Source organism: Microcaecilia unicolor, chromosome 8, assembly GCF_901765095.1.
Source record: "Microcaecilia unicolor chromosome 8, aMicUni1.1, whole genome shotgun sequence".
NCBI lineage: Eukaryota > Metazoa > Chordata > Amphibia > Gymnophiona > Siphonopidae > Microcaecilia > Microcaecilia unicolor.
Genome location: NC_044038.1, coordinates 233033384 through 233047764, shown reverse-complemented (window position 1 = coordinate 233047764; position 14381 = coordinate 233033384). Strand labels below are relative to the sequence as shown.

Sequence of the window (14381 nt, the reverse complement as noted above, 5' to 3'; positions counted from 1 at the left end):
AGTAGTAGTAGCAGTTTTACATGGTATATTTGTTCCTGGGGCAACAGAGGGTTAAGTGACTTGCCCGGAGCTGCAGTGGGAATCGAACCTAGTTCCCCAGGATCAAAGTCCGCTGCACTAACCATTAGGCTACTCCTCCTTATGTGCCATACCACTACTTACTCTACATTGCACACATGGAAGAGAACTGCTGTTTATAATACAAAGCTTTTTAATGTGTTATTTTACATTTGCACCATTTGCAGTAGTAAAGTTTGCACATGACACAAATGATCTTTGTAGATTTTATTGCAAAAAATTTCAATAGGAAAAACAAAACTGCTGATTTCTACCCTGCTTAAGAAAGCTATGTCCAGGCAGACTGTAGTATTCAATAAATCTGTTCTCTCTCGAGTTTCCTGCTGTATTTCCCCACCTGACCATTTTTGTCTTCCTCTGACATGTCAAAGGTAAAAACTGTGGGTTTTTTTCTCTCCGAAGCAGACAAAAATAAGATTATGGAACATTTTGAGAGTGATACACAGGAACTACATGGCAATTAATTTTTGTTTATGTTTGGACACTGTGTTCTTTTTTCTACTTCTCTGGTTTTAGGTGTTTAAACGTCACAACCCCAGCACAGCAGAGGAGCAGGAGATGATGGAAAATCTGTTCGACTCGCTTTGTTCCTGCCTGATGCTGAGCTCCAATCGAGAGCGTTTTCTAAAGGGGGAGGGGCTTCAGCTGATGAACTTAATGCTCAGGTTTGTGCGTGTATCTTTAAATTACATTTTTAATATTGCTCACTTCTCTCTCTTTTCTCAGCAAAGGATGGACTCCAGTGGCGTTCCTAGGGGCGCTGACACCCGGGGCGGATTGCCGATGTGCCCCCCCCCCCCCCCCGGGTGCAGCGCCCCCCCCCCCACCCCGGCGAAAGGACACCCCACCCCGGCGAAAGAGCCCCCTCCCCCCTTGGTGTATGCCGCTGGGGGGTTGCCATGCGCTGGTCAACGTCGTTCATTTCCATGCTCTCTCTGCCCCGGAACAGGTTACTTCCTGTTCCGGGGCAGAGGGAGCACAGAAACGAACGACGCTGACCGGCGCGCACCCGGGGCGGACCTTCCCCCCCCTTGGTACGCCACTGATGGAGTCCTTTTCAGTCCTGCATACCAGAGCTGATCTGTGGATCATCCATTTTTGATGGTGATCTAATTTCCAATAGACTTCTTCATAGTGCAAAGTTGTCCTCTGCATTTCATTTCTTAGTTGCTACTGTGGAAAAGCAGAAACAGAGGAGTATAGTGTGATCAACAGGACACTCCAAAGAGACCAAGGAGACGAAAAAATAAGGAATTAAAAAATGTTCTTTAATAGTGGAAGATAAGACACGGCACCGTTTTTCAGTGATATACGCCTGCCTCAGGAGTCTACAAGTTAAAATAATATTTATTTATGTATTTATTGCATTTGTATCCCACATTTTCCCACCTTTTTGCAGGCTCAATGTGGCTTACAATACATTATGAATAGTGGAAACATATAAGAAAACATACATAGTAACATAGTAGGTGATGGCAGAAAAAGACCTGTACGGTCCATCCAGTCTGCCCAACAAGATAAACTCATATGCGCTACTTTATATGTAAACCTGACCTTGATTTGTATCTACCATTTTCAGGGCACAGACTGTCTGCCCAGCACTAGCCCCACCTCCCAATCTCCGCTAAGCTTCTGAGGATCCATTCTCTATCGTTAGCGGGCCTACAGCACAGGTCTCTAAGAGGCTGATTTAGTAAAAACGTATAAAACTTGCAAAGTCATTTCCATGAACTAGTAATACTGCTACTTTCCACCAAAATTAATAGCATTACAGAAGCATCTTGGGTAACATGATAATGAACAATACAAAATATAAATAAACAATACAAAACATAAGTACATTAAAATGCTTACAGCAGAATGGTGTATATTAAGATGTTTAAATCTATATGTACATGATAACAATGAAAGCATATATACTACTACTACTATTTAGCATTTCTATAGCGCTACAAGGCATAGGCAGCGCTGCACAAACATAGAAGAAAGACAGTCCCTGCTCAAAGAGCTTACAATCTAATAGACAAAAAAATAAAGTAAGCAAATCAAATCAATTAATGTGTACAAGAAGGAGGAGAGGAGGGTAGGTGGAGGCGAGTGGATACAAGTGGTTACGAGTCAAAAGCAATGTTAAAGAGGTGGGCTTTCAGTCTAGATTTAAAGGTGGCCAAGGATGGGGCAAGACGTAGGGGCTCAGGAAGTTTATTCCAGGCGTAGGGTGCAGCGAGACAGCCTGAGGCAGGCGTTTCTGCGTTTTCCCTCTTAGCGGATCCAGTTTCTCCACTTTTCTGGTTGTTTTTGTTAGTTGCTACTGTAGCAGAAATCCAGCACTGAATGGATATGGGAAATAAATATTCCTCTTATTCTTAGGTCTCTGTAGAAGTGAGATTTATCCTTGCTGTTTGGATACAGGAAGCCCTTTAATTAGCAAGACTAGCAGTGTGATGCCTTGCACCTGCATTAGCATTCACAGTTTTGCAAAGGTTTGTTTTCCCTGCAATCAATTTTCTGCATTTGCTTGCACAGTCTGTGACCCTGTCCCAGCTGGAATATTACACCAGTGAAAAAGAAACAGTCTCCAGGCCCTGCTTAGAGCTTTTATTTTTATTTTTATTGTAAGCGGATGGCAAAGGAGCTGTGAAGGACAGACTGGAATTTAAACAAGAAAAGACAGCTGTGTGATAGCAGCCCCCGGGACAAGCTTTGGCATTGGAAGATGAACCAGCCAAAAATTAATAGGGCAGCTCATGTCATGCTCATTATTTATAGCAGCATAATTGGTGCTGGGTCCTTGTTCTGCCCACGGATCACAAATAACCCAGAATGTTGATTTACAGGTGGAAGATGGCCTTACATTAGTCTTCTGAACTTAAAATGCTGGAATTGTGCCTGTGATCAGTTGTCCAGTCTTAGCATTTTGTTTTGCATATTGGTTTTTTGGCGGGTTACAAAACAAAATGGATACGAGTTAGAACAGCAACAAATCTGATGCCCTTTATTAATTAAAATTCCATTAAAGAAAAAAAAAATCACTATACACAAGAAGCCCAACAAGGGGTATCCAATGAACTATAAAAATTATGGGGATGCCTTTGGGTATCTGTGTTTTTCCTGGAATTAAAAATAAAAAGTATTATAAAAAATTCATTAAAAAACTATTATATTACACACTTACATAACAAAACATTTAAAAACAACCCTAAAGTAACTCATTGGCTACATATTTTTCCCTTATTGCTTTTTTAAAATAAAATCTTAATATATTTTTGCATGTTCTACAATCATTATGTGTGTTATAATTTATACTTGAAAGTAATAAATAGAAATAGAAGAAAAATAAGATGATACCTTTTTTATTGGACTAACTTAGAGGCACTTGTACTAAAGCTTAGCATATGCTAACGAACATTACCGTACCCTCGGTGCCGCATGGCTTGATTCACATTTATTGCTCATTAATTGTCCATTAGCACATGCTAAGCTTTAGTAAAAGGGACCCCTTAATAACTAATGTATTAAATTAATCCAATTAAAAAAGGTAACTCGTTTTTTTGTTCTGTTTTTATTTCTATTTATTACTTTTAAAAATGTACAAACAGCTCCCACACTATTTTATGTTTAAATATTTTTATTGGTGCAAAAAGTCAACAGACATAATACTGGTACTGCAATAGCACTCCCCTTATCAATGTAAAGTCACATTACTATAATACAACGCACCATACATACATTTTGGTTTTTCCCCTCCCTTCCTTTACCCCTCCCCAACCCCCTCATGCTGTTGAATATAAAACTAGGTTCAACCAGCTCCATCTGCTGAAGCCTAGGACTCTTCTTCAGACTGTCATGTCCATGAGCCACATCTCGCTCCACAATTTAACCACCGTAGTTAAAGGCCCACCTCCATTGCCTAGATAAAGCATTTATATAAAGTGATAACACCCTAGTTTATATATTGATTGAACTCCTGTCATAGTCCCCCTCCCCCCACCCACCCTCCAAACCTCATCCCCCCCTACCACCGTTTCACACTTAAGAGTTCAAAATTCTACTACGCGCTACTGCAGTCAATGAGTCCCAGAATGGAGACCATACTTGGCAAAGTTGAACTCCGCGTGGCGACGACAGGTCATCCACTCCCCTGCGCTCCAATGCGCAGAGGTGAATCATGTTGGATCGCCAATGTTGCAGTGTAGGCGGATCTGTAGTTTCCCACACTGTTTTATTAGGATTTATTTACCTCCTTTGTGAAAGAATTCACTCAAGGTGGTGTACATTAAGAATAAATCAAACATAAGCAATAGACAGTTACAGCAGTAAAATATTCAAATAACAATATTAAGTATGGCATAGTACACTACTTACAATGTCAACACTTATACTACAGTTTATATGAAAAAATTTAAATGTAGTATCAGTTTGTGGTTAACACCTTCAGAGCTCACTCTCATGGATCTTCCTCCACCCCCATCCCGCTATCTGTTGGTGTTCCCCAGGGATCTGTCCTTGGACCCCTTCTCCTCTCAATCTACACCTCTTCCCTGGGCTCCCTGATCTCATCTCATGGTTTCCAGTATTATCTTTATGCTGATGACACCCAGCTGTATCTCTCCACACCAGACATCACCGCGGAGACCCAGACAAAGGTATCGGCCTGCTTATCCGACATTGCTGCCTGGATGTCCAACCGCCACCTGAAACTGAACATGTCCAAGACCGAGCTTATCGTCTTTCCACCAAAATCCACTTCTCCTCTTCCTCCACTTTCTTTCTCAGTTGATAACACCCTCATCCTCCCCGTCTCATCTGCCCGCAACCTCGGAGTCAACTTCGACTCCTCCCTCTCCTTCTCTGCGCATATCCAGCAGATAGCCAAGACCTGTTGCTTCTTCCTCTTCAACATCAGCAAAATTCGCCCTTTCCTCTCTGAACACACCACCTGAACTCTCGTCCACGCTCTCATTACCTCTCGCCTGGACTACTGCAACTTACTCCTCACCGGCCTCCCACTTAGCCATCTATCTCCCCTTCAATCTGTTCAGAACTCTGCATGTCTTATAGTCCACCAGAACCGATATACTCATATCACCCCTCTACTCAAGTCACTTCACTGGCTTCCGATCAGATACCACATTCAGTTCAAGCTTCTCCTTCTTACCTACAAATGCACTCAGTCTGCTGCCCCTCACTACCTCTCTACCCTCATGTCCCCTTACGTTCCCGCCCGAAACGTCCGTTCACAGGACAAATCCCTCCTCTCTGTACCCTTCCCCACCACCGCCAACTCCAGGCTCCCCTCATTCTGCCTCGCCTCACCCTATGCCTGGAACAACCTTCCTGAGCCCTTACGCCAAGCCCCCTCCCTGCCCATCTTTCAAGTCTTTGCTTAAAGCCCACCTATTCAATGCTGCTTTCGGCACCTAACTCTTACCTTTCAGGAAATCCAGACTGCCCCAATTTGACTACCCCTGTCGGACTGACTGTTCACTTGCCCTTTAGATTGTAAGCTCTTTGAGCAGGGACTGTCCTTTTATGTTAAATTGTACAGCGCTGCGTAACCCTAGTAACGCTTTATTCTCCGAGGACAAGCAGGCTGCTTGTTCTCACTGATGGGTGACGTCCACGGCAGCCCCTCCAATCGGAAACTTCACTAGCAAAGTCCTTTGCTAGCCCTCGCGCGCCCGCGCGCACCGCGCATGCGCGGCCGTCTTCCCGCCCGAAACCGGCTCGAGCCGGCCAGTCTTCTTTTGTCCGCACTCGGTACGGTCGTGTTTTCGCCGTGTCGAGCCCCGGAAAGTCGACCTCGCGCGTCCAATTTGTTTTGAACGTGTTTTTTTCCTTCGGGAAAGCTTTGTCCTAGTCGGGAAGTGCTCCGGAAACCCCCCGCCGGGTTTCGTGTAAATTCTCCCCGTACTTCCAGCTTTTTTGCCCCGGTAAGTTTTCTTTCGTCGTCGGGGTAGGCCTCTTTTCGGCCTCGGTCGAGATTTTTTCTCCCTCTAAATTTGGTGCTTCAAATTTCGCCATTTCGGCTTTTGATTTCGCCGGCGTGATTTTTCCGCCCATGACATCGAAGCCTTCCAGCGGCTTCAAGAAGTGCACCCAGTGCGCCCGGGTTATCTCGCTCACTGATCGACACTCGTCGTGTCTTCAGTGTCTGGGGGCCGAGCACCGCCCTCAGAACTGCAGTCTGTGTTCCCTGCTTCAAAGGCGGACTCAGGTAGCGAGACTAGCCCAGTGGAACGTGTTGTTCTCGGGCTCTTCGTCGGCATCGGCACCGGGATCTTCGAGTGCATCGACGTCGTCAGCGTCCAGACCATCTTCTTCGGCCGCCCCTGCATCGAGTGCATCGAGGCATCGGGCCTCTGCATCGGCGCCGAGACATCGGATAGCTGCATCGACGTCGGTGGTACCAGGACCTCGTCTGCTGATGTCGTCGGACGGTGGTGCATCGGGTGGAGTGCAGGTGAGGGCTGTCCATTCCCCTGCTGGTGGCGGTGAGCCCTCGGGTGGGTCTCCTCCTACCCTGAGGGCTCCTGCGGTACAGCCCCCCCGAGATCGACCTTCTTCAGTCTCGGCCCCGAGGAAGCGACGGATGGATTCGACGTCCTCCTCGTCGGTGCCGGGGAGCTCTGGTGACATGCTTCGGAAGAAATCGAAGAAGCATCGACACCGGTCTCCTCCCCGTGTCGGCACCGAGAGCTCTGGGTCGCCGAGGGATTCGGCACCCAGCAGGCATCGGCACCGAGAGGACCGCTCACCCTCTGTTCAGGAGGTGTCGATGCGCTCCGCTCTGGACAGCCCGGAACAGCCTCCACGCCCGGAACAGGTACTGACGTCGACGCCTGCATCGACCTCTCAGCCTTTCTCTGCAGCCGCTCTAAACGAGAGCCTCCGGGCCGTTCTCCCAGAGATTCTGGGAGAGCTGTTGCGCCCTACCCCTCCGGTACCGGCGGTGCTTGCGCCACCGGTACCGTCGAGCGTGGCGCCGGCTGGCCCATCGCCCAGGTTGAGGTCCCCGACGTCGGTACCGCGTGCGGTACCGACCGCGGCCACCTCCCAGGAAGGCTCCCCGACTACGTCGGCGGAGGGAGCTTCGCCGATGCGGGCGAGGGAGTCTACCTCTCGACGCCCCCATCGTGGACGGGGTTCCACGGAGTCGAGCAGGGCGAGGTTGCAGACACAGGTCCGTGAACTTGTGTCTGACACCGAGGGTGAGGCCTCGTGGGAGGAAGAGGAAGATCCCAGATATTTCTCTGACGAGGAGTCTGAGGGTCTTCCGTCTGATCCCACTCCCTCTCCTGAGAGACAGCTTTCTCCTCCCGAGAGTCTGTCTTTTGCCTCCTTTGTCCGGGAGATGTCTACGGCCATCCCCTTCCCGGTGGTTGTGGAGGACGAGCCCAGGGCTGAAATGTTTGAGCTCCTGGACTGTCCTTCTCCACCTAAGGAAGCGTCCACTGTTCCCTTGCACCATGTCCTGAAGAAGACATTGCTTGCGAACTGGACCAAGCCATTAACTAATCCCCACATTCCCAAGAAGATCGAGTCCCAGTACCGGATCCATGGGGACCCAGAGCTGATGCGCACTCAGTTGCCTCATGACTCTGGAGTTGTGGATTTGGCCCTAAAGAAGGCTAAGAGTTCTAGGGAACATGCTTCGGCGCCCCCGGGCAAGGACGCTAGAACCTTAGACTCCTTTGGGAGGAAGGCCTACCATTCCTCTATGCTCGTGTCCAAGATCCAGTCTTACCAGCTCTACACGAGCATACACATGCGGAATAATGTGCGGCAGTTGGCGGGCTTGGTTGATGCTCTTCCCCCTGAGCAAGCCAAGCCTTTTCAGGAGGTGGTCAGGCAGCTGAAGGCGTGCAGAAAATTCCTGGCCAGAGGAGTTTATGACACTTTTGATGTTGCGTCCAGGGCCGCTGCTCAAGGTGTGGTGATGCGCAGGCTCTCATGGCTGCGTGCCGCCGACCTGGAGAATAGAATCCAGCAGCGGATTGCGGACTCGCCTTGCCGTGCGGATAACATTTTTGGCGAAAAAGTCGAGCAGGTGGTAGAGTCTCTCCACCAGCGGGACACCGCATTCGACAAGTTCGCCCGCCGGCAGCCTTCAGCTTCTACCTCTACAGGTAGACGATTTTTCGGGGGAAGGAAGACTGTTCCCTATACTTCTGGCAAGCGTAGGTACAATCCTCCTTCCCGACAGCCTGCGGCCCAGGCTAAGCCCCAGCGCGCTCGCTCTCGTCAGCAGCGTGCGACTCAGCAAGGCCCCGCGGCTCCCCAGCAAAAGCAAGGGGCGAGCTTTTGACTGGCTCCAGCAGAGCATAGCCGACATCCAAGTGTCAGTGCCGGGCGACCTGCCTGTCGGAGGGAGGTTGAAAGCTTTTCACCAAAGGTGGCCTCTCATAACCTCCGATCAGTGGGTTCTCCAAATAGTCCGGCAAGGATACACTCTCAATTTGGCTTCAAAACCTCCAAATTGTCCACCGGGAGCTCAGTCCTACAGCTTCCAGCACAAGCAGGTACTTGCAGAGGAACTCTCCGCCCTTCTCAGCGCCAATGCGGTCGAGCCCGTGCCACCCGGGCAAGAAGGGCTGGGGTTCTATTCCAGGTACTTCCTTGTGGAAAAGAAAACAGGGGGGATGCGTCCCATCCTAGACCTAAGGGCCCTGAACAAATATCTCGTGAAAGAAAAGTTCAGGATGCTTTCCCTGGGCACCCTTCTCCCCATGATTCAGCAAAACGATTGGCTATGCTCTCTGGACTTGAAGGATGCCTACACACACATCCCGATACTGCCAGCTCACAGACAGTATCTGCGATTTCAGCTGGGCACACGCCACTTCCAGTACTGTGTGCTACCCTTTGGGCTCGCCTCTGCGCCCAGGGTGTTCACAAAGTGCCTAGCTGTGGTAGCAGCGGCGCTTCGCAGGCTGGGGGTGCACGTGTTCCCATATCTCGACGATTGGCTGGTGAAGAACACATCCGAGGCAGGAGCCCTGCAGTCCATGCAGATGACTATTCGCCTCCTGGAGCTACTGGGGTTTGTGATAAATTACCCAAAGTCCCATCTTCTCCCAGTGCAGAAACTCGAATTCATCGGAGCCCTGCTGGATTCTCGGACGGCTCGCGCCTATCTCCCAGAGGCGAGGGCCAACAACTTGTTGTCCCTCGTCTCGCGGGTGCGAGCGTCCCAGCAGATCACAGCTCGGCAGATGTTGAGATTGCTGGGCCACATGGCCTCCACAGTCCATGTGACTCCCATGGCCCGCCTTCACATGAGATCTGCTCAATGGACCCTAGCCTCCCAGTGGTATCAGGCCGCCGGGGGTCTAGAGGACGTGATCCACCTGTCCACGAGTTTTCTCGAATCCCTGTATTGGTGGACGATTTGCTCCAATTTGACTCTGGGACGTCCCTTCCAAATTTCTCAGCCTCAAAAAGTGCTGACCACGGATGCGTCTCTCCTGGGATGGGGAGCTCATGTCGATGGGCTTCACACCCAAGGAAGGTGGTCCCTCCAAGAAAGCGATCTACAGATCAATCTTCTGGAGTTGCGAGCGATCTGGAACGCTCTGAAGGCTTTCAGAGATCGGCTGTCCCACCAAATTATCCAAATTCAGACAGACAATCAGGTTGCCATGTACTATGTCAACAAGCAGGGGGGCACCGGATCTCGCCCCCTGTGTCAGGAAGCCGTCAGCATGTGGCTCTGGGCTCGCCGTCAAGGCATGGTGCTCCAAGCCACATATCTGGCAGGCGTAAACAACAGTCTGGCCGACAGGTTGAGCAGGATTATGCAACCTCACGAGTGGTCGCTCAATTCCCGTGTGGTGCGACAGATCTTCCAGGCGTGGGGCACCCCCCTGGTGGATCTCTTCGCATCTCAAGTGAACCACAAGGTCCCTCAGTTCTGTTCCAGGCTTCAGGCCCACGGCAGACTGGCGTCGGATGCCTTCCTCCTGGATTGGGGGGAAGGTCTGCTGTATGCTTATCCTCCCATTCCTCTGGTGGGGAAGACTTTGTTGAAACTCAAGCAAGACCGAGGCACCATGATTCTGATTGCTCCCTTTTGGCCGCGTCAGATCTGGTTCCCTCTTCTTCTGGAGTTATCCTCCGAAGAACCGTGGAGATTGGAGTGTTTTCCGACCCTCATCTCGCAGGACGAAGGGGCTCTTCTGCATCCCAACCTCCAGTCCCTGGCTCTCACGGCCTGGATGTTGAGGGCGTAGACTTTGCCTCTTTGGGTCTGCCAGAGGGTGTCTCCCGCATCTTGCTTGCTTCCAGGAAAGACTCCACTAAGAGAAGTTACTTCTTTCATTGGAGGAGGTTTGCCGTCTGGTGTGACAGCAAGGCCCTAGATCCTCGCTCTTGTCCTACACAGACCCTGCTTGAATACCTTCTCCACTTGTCTGAGTCTGGTCTGAAGACCAACTCCGTAAGGGTTCACCTTAGTGCAATCAGTGCATACCATTACCAAGTGGAAGGTAAGCCGATCTCAGGACAGCCTTTAGTTGTTCGCTTCATGAGAGGCTTGCTTTTGTCAAAGCCCCCTGTCAAGCCTCCTACAGTGTCATGGGATCTCAATGTCGTTCTCACCCAGCTGATGAAACCTCCTTTCGAGCCACTGAATTCCTGCCATCCGAAGTATTTGACCTGGAAGGTCATTTTCTTGGTGGCAGTTACCTCGGCTCGTAGAGTCAGTGAGCTTCAGGCCCTGGTAGCCCAGGCCCCTTACACCAAATTTCATCACAACAGAGTAGTCCTCCGCACTCACCCTAAGTTTCTGCCAAAGGTTGTGTCGGAGTTCCATCTAAACCAGTCAATTGTCTTGCCAACATTCTTTCCCCGTCCTCATTCCTGCCCTGCTGAACGTCAGCTGCACACATTGGACTGCAAGAGAGCATTGGCCTTCTATCTGGAGCGGACACAGCCCCACAGACAGTCCGCCCAATTGTTTGTTTCTTTTGATCCCAACAAGAGGGGAGTGGCTGTAGGGAAACGCACCATATCCAATTGGCTAGCAGATTGCATTTCCTTCACTTACGCCCAGGCTGGGCTGGCTCTTGAGGGTCATGTCACGGCTCATAATGTTAGAGCCATGGCTGCGTCGGTAGCCCACTTGAAGTCAGCCACCATGGAGGAAATTTGCAAAGCTGCGACGTGGTCATCCGTCCACACATTCACATCTCATTACTGCCTGCAGCAGGATACCCGACGTGACAGTCGGTTCGGGCAGTCAGTTCTTCAGAACCTGTTTGGGCTTTAGGATCCAACTCCACCCCCCGAGGGCCCTGTTTGTTCTGTTCCAGGCTACACTCTCAGTTAGTTGGTAAATTTTTTAGGTCAATCTCAGTTATGTCCTCGCCGTTGCGAGGCCCAATTGACCAATGTTGTTGTTTTGAGTGAGCCTGGGGGCTAGGGATACCCCATCAGTGAGAACAAGCAGCCTGCTTGTCCTCGGAGAAAGCGAATGCTACATACCTGTAGAAAGTATTCTCCGAGGACAGCAGGCTGATTGTTCTCACAAACCCGCCCGCCTCCCCTTTGGAGTTGTGTCTTCCCTTGAAGTGTATTGTCTTGCTACATACTGGACTGGCCGGCTCGAGCCGGTTTCGGGCGGGAAGACGGCCGCGCATGCGCGGTGCGCGCGGGCGCGCGAGGGCTAGCAAAGGACTTTGCTAGTGAAGTTTCCGATTGGAGGGGCTGCCGTGGACGTCACCCATCAGTGAGAACAATCAGCCTGCTGTCCTCGGAGAATACCTTCTACAGGTATGTAGCATTCGCTGAAATGTTAAGTAGTAGTAGTAGTTGTCTGCATGTTTGTGTTTTTAGTTGAAGGAGCCGCAGGGCAAAACATGGTGCCATATCATAAGATTTTTGCCATTTACAATAAAGAACATCAGATTTGTTGGTGCAGTTTGCTGTTCTGTTTCCTGAGCTGATTACACCTCTGGTTTTGGGCTATAAGTTAACCAGTTACAAAACAAAATAGATACAAGTGTGAAATAGACTTCCTATATAATAATTCTCACCTCCAACGTTCTAATGTGCCTGGGACCGTGGCTCCCTCGGAGGTGGTCTGCTAGGCAGGCTAGAACGCACTGATGTCAGTGACAGCTGATTCCCAGGCAAGAGGAGGAGTAGGGAAACACGCGTCTGACGTCGGACGCATGCACAGAAACTTGAACAGAAGATCATTGAGGAAGCAACGCCGCGAAGGCCAGAACAGGACTTTGGCTGACGGGGGTTGGGGTCCCCCGTCAGCACAGGTACTCAACGGCGGCGGGGGACGGTTTTCGGCGAGAAGGGGGGGGGTCGACGGTCGCGGAAGGGGGGTACAGGGGTCCGTAACACCGGGGGGGGGGGGGGGTGGTGGTGGTGTTGAAAACGGAGGGAGGGCGGAGTCTGGAATTCGGTGGGAGGGGCGTGAGGGGACCTTGAACTGGGTGGGTGGCAGGCCAGGGAGGCTGAGAGGGGACAGAGCGACACAGCGAGGGAGGGTGGGGGATTGCCTTGCTAGCGCCTGTTTCCTTGCCTTAAGAAATGGGCCTTTTTTACTAGTTGTTTAATAAATGAGCTCAGAGCAGGCGTTAGACAAAACTAAAGAAAGGAGGCAAGGGACACAGGTGAGAGCCAGCTACTTAAACTGATCTCGCATATAATCATTGTAACTATCCAGAAAAGCAGATAGCTTAGACCTGCCTTTAAGTTTGGTCTAAAATAAACTCTTGAGCCATCGACCTCCATATTAAAAACAAAGGGCAACTGTCGCCTTTCAACTGCATGTGTACTGCTCATTTCTGGTTTGAGCACAGCCTGTTTTGGAGCTTGTGAATATTCTGTGTAATGATTTCCTGTTCCGGTTCAGTTTGGGAATCGAAAAGCCCTACAAGGGAAAAGGGGCTTGGAAGGTCTAGAAATAAGGTGGGCTGTCGAGGTTGTTGCCCTGGGCATTTAATTTTTTTTAAAGGACCAGCCTGTTTTTCAATTGCTTTCAATCTTTTAAAAGAAGAACTTGCAAGCTGTTTCCTTGGATAAAGCTCTCGGCTGCACTTCCTCCTCTTCCCCCCCCCTCCCCCCCGGTAGGATTGGGCATGAGCACAAGAGATTTGCTTATGTACAGCTGTTGAACGCATGCCCCTGACACAATCCTGCCACTCAACTTCCTAAAGCTCGACACTAGCAGTGTGCATATCGTTTGCATACTATTTGCGTCGAGCATTAGGAAGTTATTTTTGGGTGCTGTTGTGGTATTTTCCGGCGCTGTTGAGCATCGGGACCTCCTTACAGGACATTTGTTTTGCCTTCTTTCTCCTGTCGGTGGCTTGATGTTGTGAGGTCCTCAAGGAGCTCTTTCTCTTTCAGGTGAAATTTGGCCTGCTATTTCCCAGGTGCTTGACCCCTCTGTAATAACACTATTTAAGCTCTATTGTGGTGCCTGGAATAGACTTCCTGAGCCGGTACGTCAAGCTCCATCTCTGACCGTCTTCAAATCTAAGCTAAAAGCCCACCTTTTTGATGCTGCTTTTAACTCCTAACCCTTATTCACTTGTTCAGAACCCTTATTTTATCATCCTCATGTTAATATTCCCTTATCTCTTGTTTGTCCTGTTTGTCTGTCCTAATTAGATTGTAAGCTCTGTCGTGCAGGGACTGTCTCTTCATGTTCAAGTGTACAGCGCTGTGTACGTCTACTAGCGTTTTAGAAATGATAAGTAGTAGTAAACCTATCTCATGCATAGTTATTGTGGATATCCTAAAGTCCTCTTATCCGGCACGGCCACATTGCTGATCTGCAAGGGCAGGCTTCTGTTTCTGTGAGTCTGACGTCCTGCACGTACGTGCAGGACATCAGACTCACAGAAACAGAAGCCTGCCCTTGCAAGCCCACCTTTTTGGTATTGCTTTTAACACCTAACCCTTATTCACTTGTTCAGAACCCTTATTTTATCATCCTCACTTTAATATTCCCTTATCTCTTGTTTGTCCTAATTAGATTGTAAGCTCTGTCGAGCAGGGACTGTCTCTTCATGTTCAAATGTACAGCGCTGCGTACGTCTAGTAGCGCTATAGAAATGATAAGTAGTAGTAGATTAAGAGTCTAGTTTGCCTTTGTGAGCATTCTTCCAAGGGCACAGAGAGTATTCTCTAGATGAGAGCTTTCATGTACATAGGTATTTATTTATTGAGATTTATTAACCACTTTTATGAACAGATTCATGCAAGACAGTATATAAGTCCTTTCCTTTCCTTTTCTCTGAGTTTTGCTCCTTACAGTACAGGTTCATGCTGTGGTCTTC

General features: G+C 49.4%; 1 protein-coding gene across 2 annotated transcripts in view; it reads left to right on the top strand.

The window, feature by feature from the left end:
* CTNNBL1 (catenin beta like 1) overlaps positions 1-14381 on the top strand; it is a 297567-nt gene that overhangs the window by 196711 nt on the left and 86475 nt on the right. For both annotated transcript variants that reach the window (XM_030212603.1, XM_030212602.1), the window contains one exon: positions 595-743. In XM_030212603.1, the coding sequence (XP_030068463.1) occupies positions 595-743 (149 nt within the window). The remainder of the gene's footprint in view (positions 1-594; positions 744-14381) is intronic.